The sequence below is a fragment of the Melanerpes formicivorus genome, unplaced genomic scaffold (assembly GCF_026170545.1).
Source record: "Melanerpes formicivorus ecotype bairdi unplaced genomic scaffold, bMelFor1.0.p_v2 SCAF_205, whole genome shotgun sequence".
NCBI classification, from domain to species: domain Eukaryota; kingdom Metazoa; phylum Chordata; class Aves; order Piciformes; family Picidae; genus Melanerpes; species Melanerpes formicivorus.
In genome coordinates this window covers 65,652-89,936 of record NW_027142557.1, presented here as the reverse complement: position 1 = coordinate 89,936, position 24,285 = coordinate 65,652, and the positions used below count along the sequence as shown (strand labels likewise).

The 24,285-nt window shown below is 44.4% G+C and overlaps 1 protein-coding gene across 3 annotated transcripts in view; it reads right to left on the bottom strand.

Moving 5' to 3' along the window:
• Positions 1–336: 336 nt before the first annotated feature.
• ATF3 (activating transcription factor 3) overlaps positions 337–24,285 on the bottom strand; it is a 30,477-nt gene continuing 6,528 nt past the window's right edge. Inside the window, exons 1-4 of one of the 3 annotated variants that reach the window (XM_068169611.1) lie at positions 13,009–13,195; positions 7,196–7,439; positions 4,263–4,370; positions 337–3,371 (exon numbers count right to left, since the gene is read on the bottom strand). In XM_068169611.1, the coding sequence (XP_068025712.1) occupies positions 3,174–3,371; positions 4,263–4,370; positions 7,196–7,435 (546 nt within the window). In that variant the 5' untranslated portion in view covers positions 7,436–7,439; positions 13,009–13,195 and the 3' untranslated portion in view covers positions 337–3,173. Of the gene's footprint in view, positions 3,372–4,262; positions 4,371–7,195; positions 7,440–13,008; positions 13,196–24,285 lie in introns of those variants that run through there. The other 2 variants (XM_068169613.1, XM_068169612.1) reach the window with 2 other exon arrangements.

Below are 24,285 nucleotides of genomic sequence, written 5' to 3'. Positions count from 1 at the left end.
TCACAGCAGCGAAAGCATCAAACCCATTAAGTAATCAGAAAGCTGAAATAACCATCAGGTGGTCAGCTTCAAGGTTAGGGAAGGTTCCAGAGTTAATTTCCAGTCCTTCCCTCTGAGCTCTAGGCCACGAATAAGAAATTATCCTGGAATTCTTCATCGACCTTGCAATCACAAAGTTTTGTTTATACCATGGCAACCAGGGAGCAGCACCCATTTCAATTTATAAGACACTTGTTGCTGAGGAGCTAGGAAATGTGTCTGCTTTTTAATACCTCCAGGTTGTGTCAAAACAAAATCTGGACTTAGAAACTTAGAATGAATTAACTGACACGCGAGTAAACATATATTAATTCTTTTTTATTAAAGTATCAAAACAAACTGAAGGATATAAAACAAACTGCTTTTAACGCACTGTAAGGGTTCTCCTGGGTAAAGTAGGCTTTAGAAGACTCATGCAACATACTGTTACTGTCCAGCTGCTTAAAGCACTGTTTCCTTGGCACAGTCACGTGAGGTCGAGTACCGTCACTTCTAGAGCAGCGTGCAGCAGCACGCATGCACACACACACACACAGGCACATACAGAAGCAGGAGAAAGCAGCTATGGCTGTGCACATGAAGAAATAGAAGTGGATTACCTTCTGACAATAGTAGTGGTACCATATTAACATTTGGCATGCTAAGTAAATAACATCAAGCAACAAAAGCATGACGCCGGCGTCACCAGTGATATGGTTAAAAGCAACCATACAAATTCCCTGTGGGAGACACGTGAATTACTCTGGTCTCTGTGGTAGCACTTTTATAACAGTATAGGAGGCAAACACTTTTGTCTGCTGGTATTTGACACACAAAAGGCAAAGCCAAGGTGTACAATCCCAGGATGACACCTTGGGTTTCTCCACGCTACAGGAGTCAAATCCCAATGAAGGTTGTTCAACAGGTTTATTGTAACACACTTCACCTATATCTGTCCTCTGACAAACAGCTGGCCCAAATCCCCACGGAACTTGCCAGAGAAGTTGCTGCAGAGGCTCCAAACCCTGCCTACAGAACGTGAATAAAACTCTCACTGAAGTCAGCGGAAGCTCCTTCCAACATACAGAAAGATAATGGATTCTGAGGACAGAATCAGACCTAGCATGTCATCTGTGTAATACATTCACTTTTCAGATACATGAAGTACATATCTTTAAAACACGACAGAGGACATTACAATATATCCAGGTCTTAGGAAAACACACTAAGAAGTTCTGTTGCAGAATATAACGATCACATAAGGATCAGGTATGACATCTGATAGATTCATCTGGGACTTGCAGGGTAAGAAGCTTATGGCTGAGGTATCTTTAAGTTTAGCCTTTAGAACAAAACCACAATTACAACACTGCATCACTGGTGTAAAACATTATGTCCTGCTAGCTCCACTCTCCTTGCCTGCTTTGTTTAAACAAGCATTAAACAGCTAGACACCACTGGCGGAGGTACAGGATTTGGGAAGGTATAATGCCTGCACCAAACCATTCGAAATACCCAGTGCCTCTCATCTGTGGAAAAGATGAAGGATGAACGTTTTCAATAGTGGTGTCTCAGGTGCAGCTGGTAAAGTTTAGGAATCTATAATATTGAACACCACCAGATGAAAGCAAGAAACCAGCACAACACTTGTGTTTTCAGTTTCATCTTGCTCGCAGTATTTATTACCTCTCCCCATGACCATATTAGTGATAAATAAGGACAGTATTTCCTTTTACAAAAAAAAATTGTAAGGATATAGTTTGTAGGATTAAGCCATCTGAGAATTTCACAGAAACATCAGACTTTTAAACACTCCTAGCATCAACTGTTTTGTCCAGCAGCTCTTCCATCGGTTAAAAAAACCCCAACATCTAAGGTTAGTAGTTAATAAAAAGTAACAACAATTATTCACTACCTCAAAACTCTTGCCCCCCCCCCTTTAGATTCTAGGTTACACTTTGGTTTGACTGTGGTTGCTACTCAAAGGTAAAATAAAAGTAGTTGCACTCATAATTTTACTTTCTGAACCATCATGGGGGAAAAAAAAGTAATCCTGACCAAGCTGGGAAAAGACTTCGAGCTCTTATGCCTGTAAGAGCTGTCTGCATAAGCAGACCCACTGAAGTCCCTGAAACCTCTTCTGTGAGTGAGAGTTAATAGCATGAATCAAGGCCTTGTAGGATGATTTTAAAACAAGCAAACCAACCAACCCTCAACAACAACAACAACAACAAAAAAGGCAAAACCACAGACAAACAAACAAACAGAAAACAACAAAACTCTTCATGACTCATGAGCCTGGGGCTCAGTCCTGCAGATCTGTACTCAGGCAAAACCTGTACTGATTATCTCTCCACAGTTAGTTTCCTCTTTCCAATGGGTCTAGTTCACTGTGTGGTGGTACAGGCTGCTCTTCAGCAAGTCAAGGAGAAACTGTAGTCCCCAAAGGGTAGTAGGAAGGGTTCAAGCTCATAAAATGCAAACTTGGCTGCCAGAAACATTTCTTCGTTACACCTGCGAGGCTCTTCAAATTTAGTCTCTGAGATGAGTCACGGAAAAAAACAAACCACCACACAAGTGTTGTGGAAAAAACCAAACCAACAACAAAGCTTAGTTGAAACTAAAGGCTTTTTGTGTGTTTGTGTGTGTGTGTGTGTGTGTGTGTGTGTGTATGTTGGGTTAGAATGCAACATTACGCATCAGTGCATTCTGCCAGAACTCGTCCTGGAAACTCTGAAGCCTTTAAAATGCTCTCAGTCTGCTTTTCCTACCAGCAACAAGGAAAAGTGTCCATCCAGCACAGCTGTCTGTACCACGTGCATTGGAAGTCATAGTGTTCTAGCACAAACATTGTGAGTGCAGATACTGTAATACTAGCAGAGAGCTAAAACTTCTGAAGCCATTGTCTGTAGCTCCTAGGAACAGCAAGTACGACAGGTGCAAAACCTATATTTGAGGCAGAAGACTCTTCAATTTAACTGAGACCAGATCTTCCAGGGGGAAGAATCGCTGTCAAGCCAAAATGACTCCTTCCACTTACGAAAGCAATCTGCCCTGCCTAAAGGCTCTTGACTAATAGAATCCTACACATTATGTCAGATCCTCCATGGATTCTGGTAGCTGTTAAACACACTGTAAATATTTCCACGTATCACCTAACCTTGTAATGTGCCTTCTTTGATCTGTTGAATAAAAAGATTCCTTTCATCTTCAGGTGTCCTTCCATTCTGTGCCCGAACTATACAAGTGGGCCTGTGAAGATTTAGCATGTATATCAAATGCTGCTTCTCATTCTTTAGCTCTTCGATCTGGGCTTTTAACTCTGCATTGATGGTTTCCAGCTTTTCGGACTCCTAGTCACAAAGGACAGACACAGCTATTAGACTGGATACTTTAAGTAGGTAATTGCAGTGTTTATCCAACAGTGCCAGGCTCTTATTGGTGGGAAAGCATATGGATAGCAAGAGAAGGGGTTGCATGTTCTTAGTGTCCTGTAATGATGAAATGATACGTCCCCCCAGCTGGCAATTGTCTAGAAGCCAGACTGAGAGCTGGCCTTTGGAGAAGTTACAAAACAAACCCAGGCTTGTATTCACTGGCAATGACAGGTACCCAAAATGTTACTGCTACCTTCTGCAAAATTGTTGTGAGCTTTTCTGGGTCAAAAATTGACCCCAAATCATCTACACTTAATTCCCTGGACCATCACGTCACATGTTTGTAAAACCATGTTAAGCTAACAAAGTAAGGACACAGCTTTTTTTCCCCCCTACTCCTAGACACAGGAGTAAAGACAGGGCTGGTGCTGCCCTAAAATAATTGTATATCATGGCACAGCTGGGGGCTTTGGACAGAGAATTCAAGCATAAGCTCCCATGCCACTCATTTCATGAAGCAGTCAGAAAACACTTGTGCATGTTTGTAGGCTCCAGGTCTCCACAAACAAGATTTTACTTCTCTTTGTGTTCAGTGTACACAGTCAAATTAATACTATGCCTGCAGACAAGACTGGTCACTGAAAGAGTAATCTCTGTGCATTTTTACCAGGCTTTCACTTAATTCCAGTTTTAATCAAAATTGGTTCTACTATATAGCACAGTAATTTTTTTAGCAACTAATCTTTTGAAGGGTTTACAGAGCTCTGGGTGGCATCTTTCTGTGCTTCCTCTTACGACAGCACCTCGTGCTATCTGTTTGGTCCTGGCAGGATGACAGATGTAGAACAGCTTGAGCCAGTCACTTACTTTCTGCAAACATTCTGTTTTTTCCTTCTTTTTGTTTCGGCACTTTGCAGCAGCAATTTTATTCCTCTCCCTTCTTCGCTTTTTCCTTTCATCCTCTTCGGGAGAAAACTGCCCCGTGAAAAGAGATACACACAGTCTGTAAGACGGCTGCAAACATGTGGCCTCTGCTTTGATAACTTTGGCAGTTTTAAAAGCAGCACAGGTAGCACTGTCAGTGCTCATGTGTGACAGGCAGGGGTCAGAGTGGCTGGAGAGCAGCCAGGCAGAGAGGGACCTGGGGGTGCTGGTTGATGGTAGGATGAACATGAGCCTGCAGTGTGCCCAGGCAGCCAAGAGGGCCAACAGCATCCTGGCCTGCATTAAGAACAGTGTGGCCAGCAGGAGCAGGGAGGTCATTGTGCCCTGTGCTCAGCACTGGTTAGGCCACACCTCGAGTCCTGTGTCCAGTTCTGGGCCCCTCAGTTTAGGAAGGAGGTTGACTTGCTGGAACGAGTCCAGAGAAGGGCAACAAAGTTAGTGAGGGGCTTGGAATACAAGCCCTATGAGGAGAGACTGAGGGAGCTGGGGCTGCTTAGCCTGGAGAGGAGGAGGCTCAGGGGTGACCTTATTGCTCTCTACAACTACCTGAAGGGGGGTTGTAAACAGGCAGAGGTTGGTCTCTTCTCCCAGGCAGCCAGCACCAGAACAAGAGGACACAGTCTCAGGCTGCGCCAGGGGAAGTTCAGGCTGGAGGTCAGGAAGAAGTTTTACACAGAGAGAGTGATTGCCCATTGGAATGGGCTGCCCGGGGAGGTGGTGGAGTTGCTGTCACTGGAGGTGTTCAGGAGGAGACTTGACAGGGTGCTTGGTTACATGGGTTAGTTGATTAGGTGGTGTTGGGTGATAGGTTGGACGCGATGATCTTGAAGGTCTCTTCCAACCTGGTTTATTCTATTCTATTCTATTCTAATTACATAAGAATGTGTTTCTGACCTTGATTGCCATGCAGTAACATGGTAATAACTCCATTAGACTTGTCAGCAGAAACCTGACTAGATTTTGGATGGATGACCTTATTGCTCTCTACAACTACCTGAAGGAAGGTTGTAGCCAGGTGGGTATTGGTCTCTTCTCCCAGGCAACCAGCACCAGAACAAGAGGACACAGTCTCAAGCTGCACCAGGGGAGGTTTAGGCTGGATGTTAGGAAGAAGTTCTTCACAGACAGAGAGATTACCCACTGGAATGTGCTGCCTGGTGGGGTGGTGGAGTTATCATCACTGGAGGTGTTTAGGAGGAGACTGGATGGGGTGCTTGGTGCCATGGTTTAGTTGATTAGATGGTGTTGGGTGATAGGTTGGACTTGATTATCTCAAAGGTCTCTTCCAACCTGGTCTATTCTATTCTATTCTATTCTATTCTATTCTATTCTATTCTATTCTATTCTATTCTATTCTATTCTATTCTATTCTATTCTATTCTATTCCATTCCATTCCATTCCATTCCATTCCATGATAGCTCATTTTAAATGAGTGGTACTCAAAGGACACTTGCCAAGTGTCTCCCCAGGCTGACTCCCTCATCTCCGTGTCCCCTCCATTTCCCAAGGAGGAAAAAGCAGTAAGAAGCATGGGGAACAGAATGGATGTTTTGTCATGAGGGAGGCAGCAAGACAGCAACAAAATAAAGGCAGCACCAAAAAGGGGATATTAACGTGCTCCTTCAAGCTTCGGTTTGTTTCCTGTGGAGGCACAGAGCAAGGTGTAGTTATTTCCTTAACTTAAGCTATTTTTCTACTTGATAACAGAAGTGTTTTTCACAGAGATTATCTTTGTGAAGTGAAAACTCAGTGCAGACATAACATTGCCATGTGTATCTCAGTCTAACCCACATGGGTCCTACAGGACTGTCCTCAGTGAAATAAGACTTCAGCAGTGACTTGTTCCAATTTCAGCCACAAGCAGGCAGAGAAACCAGAGTAGCACTTGCTCTGACCAGTGTAAAACACTGTGCTTAGTCCACAATCAAAAAATAAGATACCCAATTATAGACCTCAATGTGAATCATAGAAACATAGAATTACAGAATCAACCAGGTAGGAAAAGACCTCAGAGATCATCAAGTTCAACCTATTACCTAATACCTAACACCTCCTGACAACTAAACCATGGCTCCAAGTCCCACATCCAAGCCTTTTTTGAATAGCTCCAGGGATGGTGACTCCACCACCTCCCTGAGCAGCACATTCCAGTGGCCAATCACTCTTTCTGGGAAGAACTTTCTCCTCATCTCCATCCTAAACTTCCCCTGGAGCAGCTTGAGACTGTGTCCTCTTGTTCTGGTGCTGGTTGCCTGGGAGAAGAGACCAACCCCCATCTGGCTACAACCTCCCTTCAGGGAGCTGTAGACAGTAATAAAGTCTCCCCTGAGCCTCCTCTTCTCCAAGCTAAACAACCCCAGCTCCCTCAGCCTCTCCTCACAGGGCTGTGCTCCAGACCCCTCCCCAGCCTCATTGCTCTTCTCTGGACACCTTCAAGTGTCTCAATGTCCTTTCTAAATTGAGGAGCCCAGAACTGGACACAGTACTCCAGGCGTGGCCCAACCAGTGCTGAGCACAGCGGCACAATGACCTCCCTGCTCTGCTGGCCACACTATTCCTGATGCAGGCCAGGATACCATTGGCCCTCCTGGCCTCCTGGGCACACCACTGGCTCGTGTTCAGGTGGCTGTCAACCACTGTCAATTGTTTGGCTTGGAAGGGACCGCAAAGATCATCCAGTTCCAATCAATGAGAAATGCCAGAGGGTTTCCCAGAAGCACTTAACAGAGAGCCAAGCAGTAGGCTTGCCAGGATCAAGTACAGTGGAGAGGGTTGTCTGTAGCTGCTGATATTGTGGTGAAACATTGACATGGAATTAACAATTCCCAGTTAATTGCCTTTCGAAGCGCCATACCTCTGTTTTCATGATTGATGCTTCCACTGGCCTTTCAGAAACCGTCACGGTGTCCAGTGCAGAAGACATCCTGTGGGACTGACGCTTATTCTGAATGGCAAACCTCAGCTCTTCTTTCACCAGTGGGGTTAAATTTGCAAAATCATCAAACCCCAGTGACCCTGCAGGGGACAAAGTGGGAACAATTGCGGAGGCGCTGACTTCTAATGCAGATACCTGGCCTGAGTGTTGGACCATCATTTTGCTGAAAGGTAAAAAGAGATAATGATAGTCATCTTTCAACAGCTTCAGGAAGGCAAATATTATCTCTTGGAGGTACAGAGCATACTATGAATAACACTGTATTTCTTGCCTTACTTCAGTCCTGATTGCCCAGTCTCTCACCCTAATCGCTCACTAGAGACAGGCAGTTAAGAATTTGGTCACTAGCTAAAGCTTCAGAATAGAATAGAATAGAATAGAATAGGATAGAATAGGATAGAATAGGATAGGATAGGATAGGATAGGATAGGATAGGATAGGATAGGATAGGATAGAATGGGATAGAATAGAATGGGATAGAATAGAATAGAATAGAATAGAATAGAATAGAACGGAACAGAACAGAACAGAACAGAACAGAACAGAACAGAACAGAATAGAATAGAATAGAATAGAATAGAATAGAATGGGATGAGATGGGATGGGATAGAATAGAATAGAATAGAATAGAATAGAATAGAATAGAATAGAATAGAATAGAACAGAACAGAACAGAACAGAACAGAATAGACCAGGTTGGAAGAGACCCTCAAGATCATCCTGTCCAACCTATCATCCAACACCACCTCATCAACTAAACCACGCAACCAAGCGCCCTATCAAGTCTCCTCCTGAACACCTCCAGCAATGTTAACTTACATTTAGTTACTAATGAATCGGTTAATAATTAGTTAATAGTAGTTAATAATAATTGTTAATAATTAGTTAGTGATTAAAAGTGCTGATAGTCTTAACCCATCACACAATTTCTGGGGTTTTCTGCAAGGTAGTGCTGGGGGGATGTAGTGTGTGTAAAAGCGTGTGTGTAAAAGCGTGTGTGTAAAAGTGTGAAGGTTTAAACTGGTAATGTGTCAAATGAGAATAAAGTGAATAGAAAAAGCATGAGGAACAAAAATCAGACAGCAAAGAAACGTTAGTATTTAAAGCACAGAACGAGCTTAAAGGTGTCTCCATCCCCAGAGCTACACCACCCCAGATTCCAGCTTCAAATGGGCAGAGCGTGCCTTGATCTCAGCTACCTTTAGGCAAAGCTCAACAAGTTCTACTAGAAACTGAAGTTTGATAACTGTGACAAGATCTGTCACAACATTACCATGCTCCATTTTACAGAGCCATAGATCTGGCTAAAAAACTTGTGGAAGAATGGCTAATGATAAGAGCTGGCACAAAAGTAAAAGTCTGTGCGGGCTCTGAGGCTTCAAAGCACAGGCATGAAGCCATTTGTTTCATTCCTTTGCTCCTGTAAACTCTGAAACTCTCCTCATGTGCCTTCAACCAAGGTTCTGATATTCTCAAATATTTATGGTCAGGTCTCCTGCTGGCATAAGCCAGTGTGACTGAAGAGACTTCAGGGGAATTATGCAAATGGACACCTATGGAGGAACCTCATTTCTGGTAAGAAAATGAGCCTACCCAGCAGTGCTCTCTACTTTCTTCTTTTTAGTCATTCTTATGAATTTTTTAGCCAGTTTTGGAGGGAGAGAGGCCCCTTATGTTCTTTGCGAAAAATGGTGACCCCGCTGAGGGAGAAAGAGGCAAAGCTCAGCAGTTAGCCACCCAAACATCACGGGCAACCTAGCTAGCTGATGCACACAGCTCTGCACGACACAAGCCATCTTTTACCCAGAAGAGGTGAGCTAAGAAGTCTGCGTGAAAGCTGAGCCCTTTTTGTGGGTGGCACAAGGGGCAAAACGTGCAAATCCCTGGGATAACAGATTGGAGTACTTCCTTTATTCAAAAAGCAACTTGTCTCAAATTGGATTTTACTCTTTTCCAGAGCGGGGCCAAAAAGATGATCAGTGGGTTGGAATATCTCTCCTATGAGGACAGGCTGAGGCAGCTGGGGTTGTTCAGCCTGGAGAAGGGAAGGCTTTGGGGAGACCAAATAGCATCCTTCAGTACCTGAAGGGGGCCTACAAGAAGGCTAAAGAGAGCCTATTTACTACGGGCTGTAGTGGTAGGATGAGGGGCAATGGCTTCAAACTAGAGAAGAGTAGATTTAGATTGGATGTTAGGAACAAGATCTTTACCCTGAGGGTGGTAGAACACTGAAAGAAGTTGCCCAGGGAAGGTAGTTGAGGCCCCATCTCTGGAGATATTCAAGGTCAGGCTCGACAAGGATCTGAGCAACCTGATCTAGGGGAGGATATCCCTGCTGATTGCAGGGCGGTTGGACTAGATGACCTTGGGGGGACCCTTCCAACACAAACCATACTGTGAGCCTATGATTCTATGTTGATTTTCCAGCTTTCTTTGACGTGTAAATCTTGAGGGTGCTTTGTTTTTTTTAACAGCTGTAGGGGTAATTACAGCTTGATTAGGACTGTAATAATTACAGCAAAGTCAAGTTGTCATTAACTTAGTGCAGGTACGAAAATAGCTGCCTCAGGGCAGCAGTATGGGCAAGTTAAATTTCCACATGGTCAACCCAGGATTGCACAGTTCCTTGTACACTACTTCTGTAACTCAGCAAGAAATGGTTGGGGCCACGTGCCTTGACAAGAGATACCTAAAAATACACTGGAAATCCACACTGGTAGAAACGAGAATGGACTCTGGTTCCTTGCTAAGTGACATTAAAGGTGATATTAAAGTCTGGGGAGAGTGTTTTTGACAGTTTGTAGGAAATACCATGTCCAGCTGCAGCCTTCCTCACTTTTCCCTCAGACAGTGGCCACAGAAAAGCTGAACATTTCCTGAAGTCTTAGGGTGAAATCCTGAACCCATCAAGAGGACTTTTCCTGTTGACCTCAGTGAGGCCAGGATTTCACCCAGAGTTATTAAAGATGAGGAAATTATTTGGAACTATTTGGTTGTTTTTTTTTTCAGAAAGACCTTGGGAAATTTATGTAATTCTCTTCAGAAAGCCCCTGCTCATGAGTCACATTTAAAGTACTGATACAGTTTAATCCTATAATCTCAGAAAGCCAGCAGGTACTCTTTTCCAACAAGTCAGAAACAGCCCTGTAATTTCCACCTGAAGCTCTCCCAGCAATGTTTAGCATTTAGCAGCATTCAACTATTCAACTCATTTTAAACAGGCTAATTCCAAAGGACTCTGAACCTCTGGTTGCTAGCAGAAGTTTCAGTTATGCTCACTGAATCATCCCCCTTGGCCACCAGCGATGGCTTCATTCGACAAAGTTAATTCTGCATAATTCAATCAACCCAGGAGTCTTAAATTAACAACAGAACTGGTCCTCCAGACTACAGAACAATTAATTGGGCTACTCATTTTTTGAGCTCTGTTGGTCTATTAAATTGTATTTCATTTTAGGTGAACTTTTAATTAAAGTCAGCAGCAGCAGCAGCAGTGGGAACCAAGAATCTTCGTGCCTAAGAAATTGTGTTAATTGTGGAGTTCTACAAGTTAGTGCTAAATGTACCACAAGCACCACCAAAACCCTAGTGTATTTTCTTCAGGAACTCTCATCTGTTTGTTACTAGTGCAAAAAAAAGGAGGGGTAGGGTGCCCATGGGGAGGGGAAGTACAGGGGCGTAAGTGTCCTTGACCACAGAAACTTGATGTTCTCCTGCCTGAACAGCTCAGTGACCTTCCAGATAGCCTGAAAAGCATCTCTCTTTACTCAAGGCTTTAGGGAAGGGAGGGCCTACAGGTGGCTGAGGCTTGTTTAAGGATTTCTGCCGTGAGCCAAACCCCCATTTCCACAGCTGTTTGCCACTTGTTTGCTTTCCTGGGCCTCTTTCTTGGGGCAGAGCTTCTGGACAGTGTCTAATAGGGTAGGCTTCCAGTCTACTGATGGGATCATCATGAGCCTCTGCCATATCAATAACAAAACCAATCAGCCTTATGTCAAAGCTGCTCAGTTAGGTTCCCTTTCCATAACAGCAAGGTAGATGTTTTCATATTTGTGAGGAACAAATCTGCTTTTAGAAATGCTTTACAGGGAGGAGAATTAGATTTTGCTCTTTAAAAACAAAAAAATGCAACAAGTTGTGCTTCCTTTCCCTCATTTTTGTACCAATTGTGCCTCTGTCTATAAGCCATAAGGAGCCCTATCTCATTTTGTCTGTGTTTGTAAAGGCTGGGGAAACAGCAGGCATAAGAATATCAAGTCTTAAATCATGGCAATGTCTCGGTTTACTTCATAGTAGTATCATAGTATCATTCAGGGTTGGAAGGGACCACAAGGATCATCTAGTTCCAACCCCCCTGCCATGGGCAGGGACACCCCACACTACATCAGCCTGGCCAGAGCCTCATCCAGCCTGGGCTTAAACACCTCCTGAAAATGCAGGTGCTGAACATTTCACAGACTTGCACCATCAAGGTACAGCTTGTGCCCAGCATGAGTTAATGCTGCATTACTTTATCCTTAGCTTTGGAATTCTTCAAAGGGAACAGATTTTTCTAATAACGTTATCCCCTCCAATTCAGGTAGATCCAAACAACTTCACTCATTCATTCTCTTCCTACTTTTTGTTTGTTCTTTTGCTGATGAGTCCTTCCAGCTACAGTGAACTTCTACATCTCATCTGCCAATGTTTTAATTCAAGACATACTTCCCAGCTATGCATTTCTGTTATTTAAGGGAATTGCTGTTTATTACCAGTATTAACAGTGACTACTCTCAGTCTTATCCCTTCTTTGCTTAACTGCAGATGGCTGACTGTGCCTCTTGGTTTTATTTCTTCATATGAATTCCTTTTCTGGTGCTGATGCAATAAACCCCGATAACCATTGAGGTTAATCTTAAACAGCACTAAGAGCAATTACAGTTCACAACCTCTGTGCACGCTGCTTGACCTCAAGTTTTCTGACATCCCGCATCATTCCCGAACCATTTTCTGCTGCCTTCCAGCTTGTCAAATGCTGTTACTACGAGAGAATTGATTTCCAACAGGAAACTAGTTCTCTGAAATAAGTTAGCTGTTGTGTCACGCCTGACTCGATTAGGCAACAGTTTAGCAACTGATCTTCAGGTCAAGACACGGGGACAGAAGGAAAAGTGAATGTCCCCTGCTCAGCCTGGGAGTTCCTGCTCTTTTGATGCGCCCGTACCAGCCGCAGCTATTCGCGGCGGCGCGGGGAGACTCACAGCCTGGCCAGTCCCTCCTGCCCCCGCGGACACTCGGGGGCCACCCCTGGCCGCCCCAAACCGCCCGTCCGCTCCGCGGCAGCCCCGCCGGGTCCCGCTCCTTGGCGCGTCCCCTCCGCCGAGGCCGCCACCGCGCGGTGCCGAGCGGTGCTGCCGGCCCGGCCCGGGGAAAGCCGGGGCTCGGCGAGCTCCCTCCCGGCGCTCACATCTGGCGGCAGTACGCAGGGCACAGGGATCGCCCGGATGGTAGCGCCGGGGGCGGGCGAGCGGGCGAGGGGCTCCGGCGGGGGCTCCGGTGCCTTTCCCCGGGGCTCCCGGGAGGCGACGGCACTGCCGCACCCGAACTTCGCTCCGGCAGCGAAACTTTTCCTCGCCTCGGCCCGCGGACCCATCGGCGGGCATCTCTCAGCGGCGGGACAAACCTCCCACGGAGCTCAGCCCCTTGACCCCTCCGGCACGGATCTCTGTGTCTTCCTTCCCACTCCCACCTACCTTCCTCCCGCCGCCGCTGCTCTCTTGGACGGAGGAAAGGGGCTCCGCACCCACCCTACAGCGCTAGCGTCCCGGTGGCCGTTCCCTCTTATCCGCTTGCTTCCTCAGGGAGAGCAGCGCTCGCCGCTCGCCGCTCCTCTGCCTCTAGCCTCGGTTGCATCACCCCCCTTATATAGCCGAGTGGGCAGCGCTGGTATTTACTCTGGCGGCGAGTCCCGGGCTGATGTCATGCTATTAATAGCCTCCCCGAAAGAGGGAGGAGGGAAGCGGAGCCTGTAGCGGTGATGCAAGGTTTCCCCGCCGGCACGGCTCGGCACGGCGCGGTCAGCACTGTGCCGTGCCGTGCCGTGCCGAGCCGAGTTGTGCGGGGCGGCATCATAGGTCCCCCACCACATCCATCGGATCCCTGACAGAGGAAACAGGGAGTCCCCATAGGGGAGCGCTGTGATGAAGGGGCTTTCGCTTGCTTTATTTGCTTCTATAGCCTCCTGGCTTGTTAAACGGCAGAAACTGCCTTCTAGCAGCCCCCAAAGTGCTAAGATGTGTCAGAAAAGACAGTGAGCCAGGAGAGACAGAGAAGGTTTACAAAGTTATCCACTACGATAATATTCCGTATACAAGTCGTACTAACTTGTCATTAAAACAATCTTTAAGTCTCTGTACTAGGCATGGAAAGATCAGGACATTTACGTGACTGAGTACCTCACATTTGACATTTACATGAGTACTTCAACTAAAGCAATAAAACAATGTACAAAACGTATACCTCGATTAAGTGCTCCAAATAATTCACTTCGTAATGTCTGATGTGGCTCTGTCTGGATATTAGGTAGTGTGTCTCAAGTAGTATATTAATTGCTGGGAGCCTTTTATCAGCGATATCGATTTCTAGCACTAGTTTGAAAGTCCCTCTCTATCACTCTGTGCGTAAGGCTGCCTGGGTGTCTACCCACGAATGTACACACTGGCCAGGCAGGCAGGAATAATAGTTTTTCAAGTGTTCCAGTGCTAGCACGCTCAACTTGCAAACTTCGCGCTCCTATTTTACATTTCATTTTCTGCTTTTGGGGAAAGGGGGGGGGGGGGGGGGGGGGGGGGAGAGGGGAGAATCCGGTGAGGAAGGGGTGTGGAGCAGTGACGTTGGCTCTCCTGTGGAAGGTGCAGTCACTCCCTATTCTCCTCACACAATGAAGTGCACTTTGCCGAGGGCAGGAGCGAGCTCCTCTGACCTACCTGGCAGCAATCTGCTTACAGCTCGTGCAAGCCGCAGGCATTTCTTTTTTTTTTTCCACTCACCTACAGATAAATCATCCTCAGCCCCTTTCAAAACACGTTTATTGCCTTATCTTTATTAATCTAGGTAAATCAATGTCAAGCATAATGCCAGGCAAAAACCTTTGCTCTTCAGAAAGGTCTAGAGCAAACTTTACGTTTCATCTTGGTGCAGCCTGTGAAGTTCTTTTTTTGCTCCAGAGGCATAACTGTATAATTCGTGCTTTGTTCGAGCACAGCTGGCATCATTTTTCTCTAGCCTAGAAGAACAAGGTGGGGGGGGGGGGGGAATCCTTCTCAAGCAGAGGCCAAATGTGGAAATTTTATTCTCAAAAGATAATTGGCTGGAAAGTTGTGAGCATGAAGTTATTGTGGAAACGTGTTAGCAACATCAGTTTCAGTGACCGTGAACAGGTGCCTGCTGTAACTCTGACAGAGATTTAGCAACAGCCCCTTCCTATTTAGCGAGCTGTATCAGAAGTGGAAATTTATTCAGAGCATTTTCAGCTAAGCAGAGCAATGACACAGGATAATGAAGTGTGTGTGTGTGGGGGGGGGGGGAGCAGCTCCTTCCTTCAGTGTTTGTGGAAGTACCTTTGAAATCTAAGTGTCGTTATCCTGTTGGTAAGGGTCACCGACATCCACTCAACAACCACAACGTTTCACCAAGCAGGCAGATGATTGTTTTGCTCTGAAACCATGTTGGATTATGCAAAACAAGAGCCAAGAAATTTCGGTTTTGTACAGTGCTGCTTCACCGCTGCTGGTGCTATTACCGCCCCTGAGCTACAGCCAGCACTAAAAACTGACAGCAAACCAGTTGTGCTCATTCTTGAACTGCTCCTGAAGTGAGCCAGCTCCTCCCTGCAAAGCAAACAGAGAGGCTGTTCCTGTGCACATTTAAGATTAGGCCACTGAAACATGTCGTGGCTTGAAAATCTTCTGTGGATAAAAAAAAAACCCAAGAAAACGAAACCTCCGTGAAACATCAGCCCAGCTCCCCCGTGTCACATAGGTTTTACCCTGCTTCCCTTTACACCCAAAGATGCAGGACCACACTCCAGCCAAAAAAACACCACACCAAAACCACCACGACAACAAAAGAGACCACAATAAAATAAATTAATAATTAAGTCTATCAGGAAGTTAAAGCAACACTCAGTAGAGCCATCAGAAGCTCTGAGGTTCTTTGCCACTTTCGTTCTCCATCTCATAAATCTCTTTCCTTTGCCTCCCTCTGAATGTTTATTGGTCATTTTCCATTTACTTTCCCTCTTTCTTCACCAGCTTCAGGGGACACCCCCCTGAAACAGCAGTCATTTCACCAAGGTGTCATTTATGTTCATTAGTTCTACTTCCCCTTATGCTGGTTGAGGCAGCTCCTCACCAAAAGACTGACTTGTATTGAGTCCTTTTTCCTCTGCAGAGAAGTTAGACCGAATACTGCCCCATGGTGTGGATCTTGCAGCCCTCCAGGAGTCTCCAGTGTAGAGGAAAGAATTCTTTCCTTTACCTTTTCCTGACAAAATCCTGCTGTCACATCCATTGACACTACTAAATATTGACACCACTAAAACATGGCTCTCACCTTGATAAACAGAGCTATAGACATCATTACACAGTGGAACACACCCCTTACAGCAAAAGCTTTCTGCTCTCTCCTGTCTTCACATTTATGCTGCTGCAGCACGTCAGGCAGGGTAACACAATTCAAACCCCCGTGTTGCATCCAGATCCTAGGCTGGCTTATGGTCCTGCAGTTTTATTAAACATATTTGGTCTGGTGAAAATATAATGAGATGTAAAGAAAGAGAATATATAGTTGTGTCTTGAGCAAAATCTATCTCTCTGTGGGCTTTGCAGTTTTAATCATATTACTACAACCCTAACAGAGTTATCATGAGCTAAAACCAACACAGAATCAGGCTTTCTGACTCTGCCACCACAACATGCATTCTCTGTTTCTCTGATGGGAATTAACTTCCACCGTGATTTTTGCTCAGTGGTACATTCAGGTCTGAATCCATGTGCACTCCCCCATTCCCCAAAACATGCACTAGTTTTGAGACAATTTTCCCATCTGACTGGACTCACACCAGAGTTGAAGTGTGGGACTATTTTTCCCCAAGGTTTGGATTCCCACTGCTTGAACTGTGGGACTAACATGCAATAGAAGTAACAACAGCCCTTCCCGTCTGGCCCAGGGCTTTTCAGCCGCTGTCTGAAGACCCCTTGGACACCTGAGGGCTACTTCCAAGAGTTTCTCTAAAAAGCAACTGAAAAAAAAAAAATGACCAAACCTACAGGAGTGAGGATCAAATGCACTCTGGAAGGTTTGGATCTCTATAGAGCTAACAGGACCAAAAACTGAAGGGAGTTAAAAACCACAGAGCTAGAGGACAGCCTCTCACAGAGGCTCTGTGGCAAACTGGTTTAGATTTAATACTCCTCAAGTGGATGAGTCTTGGGGAGGGAATTATGTGCACTATTTTATGGCTGAGTCTTGTGGAGGGAAGTATGTGCACTATTTTAACTCCTTTCATTGTTTAACATTGAAGAGGAAATGAGTTTCCTCCTTGCTTTTCTCTCCTCATCTCTCCCCAACTTTTTTCCCTTACAGTCCATTTCTGCCACTACACTTCTAAATGCATTTATTCTCCATTTATTATCTCCTTTTGCACCTCTCATTTCCAACTGTCGTTTGCTCTCAGTAATAGTTACCTTCCCATTTCCTTCAAACAACAGCTTCTCTCTTACTTATTTTTTTGTCTTATCTCAGTTCCCTGTTTCTCCCCTTCTCACTTCTCTCTTTTCCCTCCCTGTATCCCTGGATTCCGTCATCTCCCTTTCTGTTCCCTTTTTCCATCATTTTTTCTCCCATTAGTCCTTCTGCTCTTGCCCAGCAGCTTTCTAAGCCTAACCGAGTCATTCGGATCTTCTCTTTTCTTTTCTGTCATTTTACTTTAGGTTTCCCTGCTAATAAAATGGAGGCACTCAGAACGAAATCACCAATGGGTGCAGCAAGGCATATATTTCAAGACCAGCTTCCAGTGCCCAAAATCACCATGAGCTTTCGTGGGACTTCACTGAATTAAATGTTCTGCAAGGTTGTCAGTTAGTATTGTGCTTTGGCAGTGCAGGGTGAAGGGGCAAGTTATCCAAACATCCCTTCTCTCTAGCTGAGGGACAGCCCTGATTTTGGGCCAATCAAGTATATGTTTAGCTCCCTTTTGCCCAAGCCTTTTAAGGTTGTGGTGGGTTGTGGTGGTGGTGGTGTTGTTGGGGGGGTTGTTTGGGTTTTGGGGTGGGTTTTTTCGGTAAGACAGACCTTGCCCACTGGCACAGAAGCTGGCTAAGTACAGTCACCTGTATTTACAATTTCTGGTCTCTTTGGATACATCCAGGTAATTAATAAGGAAAACTGATCCCAGATATGAGAGAATCACATCTGCAACTAGAATGAACAAAGCAAGCTCACTGGTTCCTCTGCACAAGCAAAATGATAACACTCAGGCGAGTGTACATCCTTTATGATGCCTTAATAGTCTCGTTCATTTAATGGAAAGAAAAGCTCCATCTTCACAGATTCTCCCCTTCACCCTCCCCTCCTCATTCTTTCTGCCTTGTAAAGGCTTGCCAGAGAGAACTTCATCAATGGCTTTACATGCGAAAAAGAAAGATCACAGAATCACCAAGGTTGGAAGAGACCTCAAAGATCATCAAGTCCAACCCACTTAAACACTGATTAAAGTATTAAGACCAGATCCTACTGTTATTAAAGTCAATGGAAAGATTCCCATCAACTTCAGTGAAAGAAATTTAGACCTCAGGGACTAAAACCAATAAATAATAAAATCAACATTTAGTCACACTGGCTCTCAGCACACAAAGTTCTCCTCTTGAAATGACTTGAAAGAAATGCTAGGAATTATTCCCCGGAGGTGTATGTTTCCTTTAGGTGGATTGATCTGCTTAGGGGTTGTGTGCCAGGTAAACACGAAGGGTGAGAGAAAGAGAGTCTGTTTTTCACTCTGACAAGCTACAAATATTGTGGATAGATTATGGAATCACCATGCTGCTACACACATGCACACCTGCAAACACATCCCCCTGTAAAAATCAACAGCTTCCACTGATCACATCTGGAGCTGTGCCTATAAAAATGAATAATCTGGGACTCAACATCATTAATGATACTTTAAACAGCTCTGGGTCTTGACATCATTAATGATACTTTAAGCAGCTCAGCTCATCTGCATGGTAAATGTGTAAAATGCAATCTGCCACAATCCTGACAAATGCACATTTCTAACTATTTATCAGTGATTTCTACACAAATGCCATTTAAATGGCCAGCAATGCATGACACAGATTTGCAGTCCCCAGAAGATCCAAAACCAAGGCTGTCACTGCAGCTTCCACTCTGCTTATTGTTTGTCCTCCCACCTACTTCACATTTGCCTTGCCATGCAGGGAACACATGAATGATCTGAACTTGCAGCCTCTTATCTTTACTGATTTCTTTTCTTCTTTAACTGCACAGCCTCCTGCTCAGATAATAAGAATAAAGTCTAAGTAAAATGAAACTGATAGAGCTACGTGCTGTTTTAAAATTAGACTGCCTTAATTGCAGTCATAAAAGCATTCCCTGAGCCCAAATCCTGACTGCTCTACGGGTATGAGGGGCTGCTGCTTAGGTCACCTCAGCAAGGGGGAAAGATGCATGGTGTCACTGTACCTGCCTGGGGTTCCTAAGTGATGTCAATCTAGTGGGGAATGACACCCATTGTGGGCTAGGATCCATCTTCTGTCCAGTGACCCTTTGAAGCAAAATGGCTACAGAGAGAGAAAATCAGGCTGCAGGATGCCCCTTCTCAGGGGCATGTCCTCACCACAACACTGTAAAGTCAGGCACCATGTGCTTTACTGTCTAACTGGCTCATAACTTCAGGATAGGACACCTTATTTCATGGCAGGGGGGTTGGAACTAGATGATCCTTGTAGTCCCTTTTCCAACCCTGACTGATACTGTGATACTACTATGATACTATGATTGTAACTTGGTAGTTTTTATCATGACACAATGAATTACAGAGGTTTATGCACTTTTTGTTGTTGCCATGGCTGTTCACCAAACCCTGTAATATGAAAGTTTACATGAAATGTGAGTCAGCAGAGTTCAGAAATAGATTAAGCTCCGTTGTTCAGGAGGGGATTGGACATGGCACTTGAAGCCATGGTTTAGTGAGTCATGAGGTGTTGGGTGACAGGTTGGACTCGATGATCTCTGAGGTCTTTTCCAACCTTATTGATTCTATGATTCTATGATTATTAAGAAAAGCCTACAGTAAGATGCCCCAAACAGCACAGCTGATCACCTGTGGTTAGATCATTTCTTCTCAGAAAGAGGGGGCAAGAGTTACATCCCTCTCAGACAGAGGGGAGAACTCAGTTCAGGTCTTTCCCTCCCAGACAAGTGCTGTTGTTGGCTGAGTTTTATTAAAGACCGGCTCAATCCCTAGTCCAAGCTTAAAAGGGAAGTCTGAGGCCAAGAGTGATGCATAACTTTGCATTGCTGGTTAGAAGGTATGTGTGGGAGACTGGGACATTCATTTACATCCTGCCTGTCCTTCTTCTGTAGGCTATAGTCCTTCCACACTGGAAATACATATTCATAAGACAGATGATGACAGTGCTGCTCACTGGACTGGGGGCCAGGAAATGAGAGGACAACCTGATGGTCTTTGCTTCTGTTTCCCAGCCTGCCAAATGGATAGCAGTACTTTACTTTTCCAAACAGAAATCATGGATGAGGATGGTGTATTTTAATCTTTTGTCTCATTTTAATTAGCACTCTAATGTCCCATCAGATCGGGGTCTTTTGTTGCTAGATGCTCTCTACATGCATCTCTGTTCAAGTGTGTATTCGCTCTATTCACAGCAGCATTTAGCAGCTCCAGTAAGGGTTCTGGAGGTGTTTTTCTTACATGTAAGAATTTCATATTGAGCTCTAAAAAGGGTGATAGTCTTTCAACTGTCAAACACAAGACTAGATTCAGCACAGCAATGAAATACAAGGCTGAAGAGGCCTTGCCCAAAAGACTGGCTTAACTTAAGGCTTACTGAGAATGAAAATCTAAAGCAGCCTCTGTAACTATTATAACTTATTCCTCTGGAATTATATTTAACACATTGGGGATGGGAATACCTGACAAGGCATCACAATGCAGCTTATTTTGGCAGTTTTCTGAAATGTACAGGAGAACCAATGAACTCATTACAGAACTTTGAAGAACAGTAATTACTGTTACTTTTCTGAAACAACAGAAGTCAAGAATTTGAGTAGATGCTGAACTATGAAAATAAGAAAAAGCCCAGGAATTTTAATGAGCACAAAACCAAAGTCTGACATAGAGAACAAAAGCAGAGTGTTTTCTCCACCCCTTAACACTAAAGTCTGCTTTAATAGCAGATGCTAGGGGAGTGCCTAGTTAGTACAACACTACATCTTATAACTATCTCTAAGGTCAACTGTCTTTTTTATTCTTCTTTCCCACTCTGATTCTAATGTTTGGAATTTATCAAATAACTTAAGTCTGCTTCTTTAGAAAGTTACTTAGGGGGTAAACATTTCCTGCACTGAACGAGGGGTGCCCTGGATTAATATCTGGCCGTTCACACGCACCATCTCGCAAGCCCAGATGAACTCCTGTGCATTTGAGGCCATTTTTGGAAGCCTTCCAAAGAAGTGAGTCTCACTGAAGCAGAAGGAACAGATAATGTGTGTCGAGTCTACAAAATGATGACTGGCAAGAAAAGCATTTTCTGGGAGTTTAACAGTTGGAAGAATTTGCATCTCTGTATGCGTGCTGAGCCTTTCCCATCAGGAGTTTTGACTCACATACTTTGTGAAAGTGAGTGGAAAATACCGAGAAGAAAAAGATCACCTCTGCTTTAAAAGCAACAATTAAACTCCAAGTACAGCAAATAAGAAATAGTAGTAAAAGTAGAAATAGGACTGCACCCAAAGCCCTGAAGACTGCACCCAAGGGCCTGGGGACTGCAGGGACCAGAACTGGGAAGTAGAAGAGCTGTTGTATATAAAGAGATTCTGCAAGCTAAAGAAAAAGGGTGGAGAAGCAAGGGACCTCCTCAGGGTAGTTGCAGGATGAAAAGATTTTCTGGTTGGTTCTGATTAGTTTTATACAAATTGCTATTTGTTATAAACAGGTTATTTTGCCTCACGTTCTGCAGAACCATCTCAGGTTATGTGAGCAAGTGTAAGGCAGACTTACAAATACAATGGAGTTATTAAACTAATGTATGGAAGATGAAATGGATGATTTTCTAAGTAAGGCATCTTTCTAAACTAGCAAATCTATGCCTTAAAACTTTCCTATGTTCCTTGGCACTTCTTCCTGGGACTATTCAGATCACAATTTGTGTAAGCACGAAGCATATGTAGGATCTTGCTTATGCTACAGCCTCAAGGACCAGGCAAATCAGAGAAAACTCTGCTGACCAGAGGGGATTAGCAAGGTGAAGCAGAATATTGGATAATGCATAAGAGGACACTAGAGACAGAAAGCTGTTCTGTGAAAGCAATCTAACAGCTACAGATGGAGCCAGTTAGATTAGGTGCTTTCTTATTGTCAGGACTTATCAAGACACTTAACAGCCAATGTGGGAGTTTTTCCTCAGATACCAGCGCTGTCAAGTTCAGTGCAAGGTCACTCCTAATTAATTTTGTGGGGCTGTACCCATAATGAGAGAGGACTGCTTCTCCAGAAGTGCTGGTTATCATCTCAAGATTCTGCTTGCTTCTGCAGACAAATATTGAAGGATTTTTAGTGGTACTTCACACAAGAACATACACGCTACTTTCAAACTGTAATGACCCAGTGGGGGGGGTGGTTGAAACCTAAAACTACCACAGCTGGTTAGCTGATGACATATTCTCCCCTTATATGCAGAAAAAAGGCTGTGATGCACAACCAGCCATCAGTCAGCATGAGAGAGAAAGCAAAGTTATATTACAAAACCCAACACACCTCTAATAAAGGGCTGCTAGGAGTATCCAGTAAATTTTGTTATGACTTCACAGTGTCCTCTACAGGAATTGTTCCATGTTAAGGCAGGGATTTACCCTTTGCAAGGGTTCAGGTTCCCATAAGGTGAAAGTGTAGTTCAAGACTCTTTACATTTATACATTTTCCCCTAAATGAAAGCTGAACAAAAGTCAAAAGTGCTTTCCCATCTCATTTTAAAGACACAGATGCCTGTCATTTGCTGGAGGGGAAGGTAGTTTCCTTCCTAATGGAGAAGTATTCCTTGCCCCTGCATAAGCCAAGATGATCCATGTTGTATCAGAAAAATTGTGACACCTTCAGTGAAGTCTACTTCCAAATGAGATGTGTATTGTGGCACAGGTAGGTATCAGGCAAACCTCAGCCCAGCCTGGCACTCAATTTTGAATTTATAGCCATGCCCAGCGCTTCCAGAGGACTTTTTGCCCAAGTTGGGTTTGCAGAGTCGTCCTCAGGACTTATTTGGAAACCATAAAATAGGTTTCCTGGCTTTAGTGAGGCTGTGTCTGTTAGTACCATTTATACACTACCTGACTTTAACCAGTCAGATAAATCATTGGCTTCATGGCTGAAGCAGAAAGTACAGGCATGACAGAGAACCCAAAACAAGTCATGAACTCCTTACAGATATAAACTGTTTGATTACTCAAGGGTTTTGCTTAAGATGGTTTAGCTTGATGATTTTTTGTGGATGATTTGTTCTGTGTTCAAGCTATCTGTATGAAACAGAGAAATCTGTAATCTAGCAGGCAACATTTAAATGTGGCGGGGTCAATTTTTACAGGTGATTTCTGCTTTGTGCAAAAGTGGCTGTTTGGGCTCCAGAGTTTTCTTGACAGTTTCCTTACTGGTCTGTAAAGTTTCCTGAACTTGGGCTGTAAATCAGACAGGTGTTATACCAAGAGTGCTTGCAGTGATACAAGGCTTTCACAGCAAGTGCAATGTGCACAGTTTTCATTGCAGAGCAGGGGGTTTTAAACATGTACTTGAGTTATCATAGTAGTACCACAGTATCGGTCAGGGTTGGAAGGGACCACAAGGATCATCTAGTTCCAACCCCCCTGCCATGGGCAGGGACACCCTACACTAGATCAGGCTGGCCAGAGCCTCATCCAGCCTGGGCTTAAATACCTCTAGGGATGGGGCCTCAACCACCTCCCTGGACAACCCATTCCAGGGCTTCACCACTCTCATGGGGAAGAACTTCCTCCTCTCCTTCAGCCTGAATCTCCCCACCTCCAGCTTCATTCCATTCCCCCTAGTCCTATCACTACCTGAGATCCTGAGCAGTCCCTCCCCAGCCTTCTTGTAGGCCCCCTTCAGATACTGGAAGTCCACAATGAGGTCACCTGGGAGCCTTCTCTTCTCCAGACTGAACAGCCCCAACTCCTTCAGTCTGTCCTCATAGGAGAGGTGCTCCAGCCCTCTGCTCATCCTCGAGTTGTTGGGCTTTGCTTTGCAGTTATTACAGGTCACCATAATCTTTATCTAACCTAATACATTATTGATGTAGTATGATATAATTGATGGAATTGATATGATATAGTTCATTTTTCCATGGATGCTCTGTATCCTTTAAATATCCATGCAGATGTTTGTAGGTTTCCTCACCAATGTGAATATATGTTTAAACATCACACTTTCACCTTTTCAAAAGTGCCCATTCTACATATTTTCACAAAAGATCACAGTATCACAGTATGTAAAAACAACAGATATAAAAACAATAGATGTAAAAACAACATTCCTGGATGTGGCCTGGCTCCTCAGGAGTCACTGGCACATTTAGACAGCTTCTACCCCATCACAGGTGGCTCTACCACAGGGTATCAGTAGGACAGAAAGATGGGCATGGGGCTCTTCTCTAAACTCTTTCCTTTAAACTGTATAAACTTCAGCATCCTTTGGGTTCCTGACA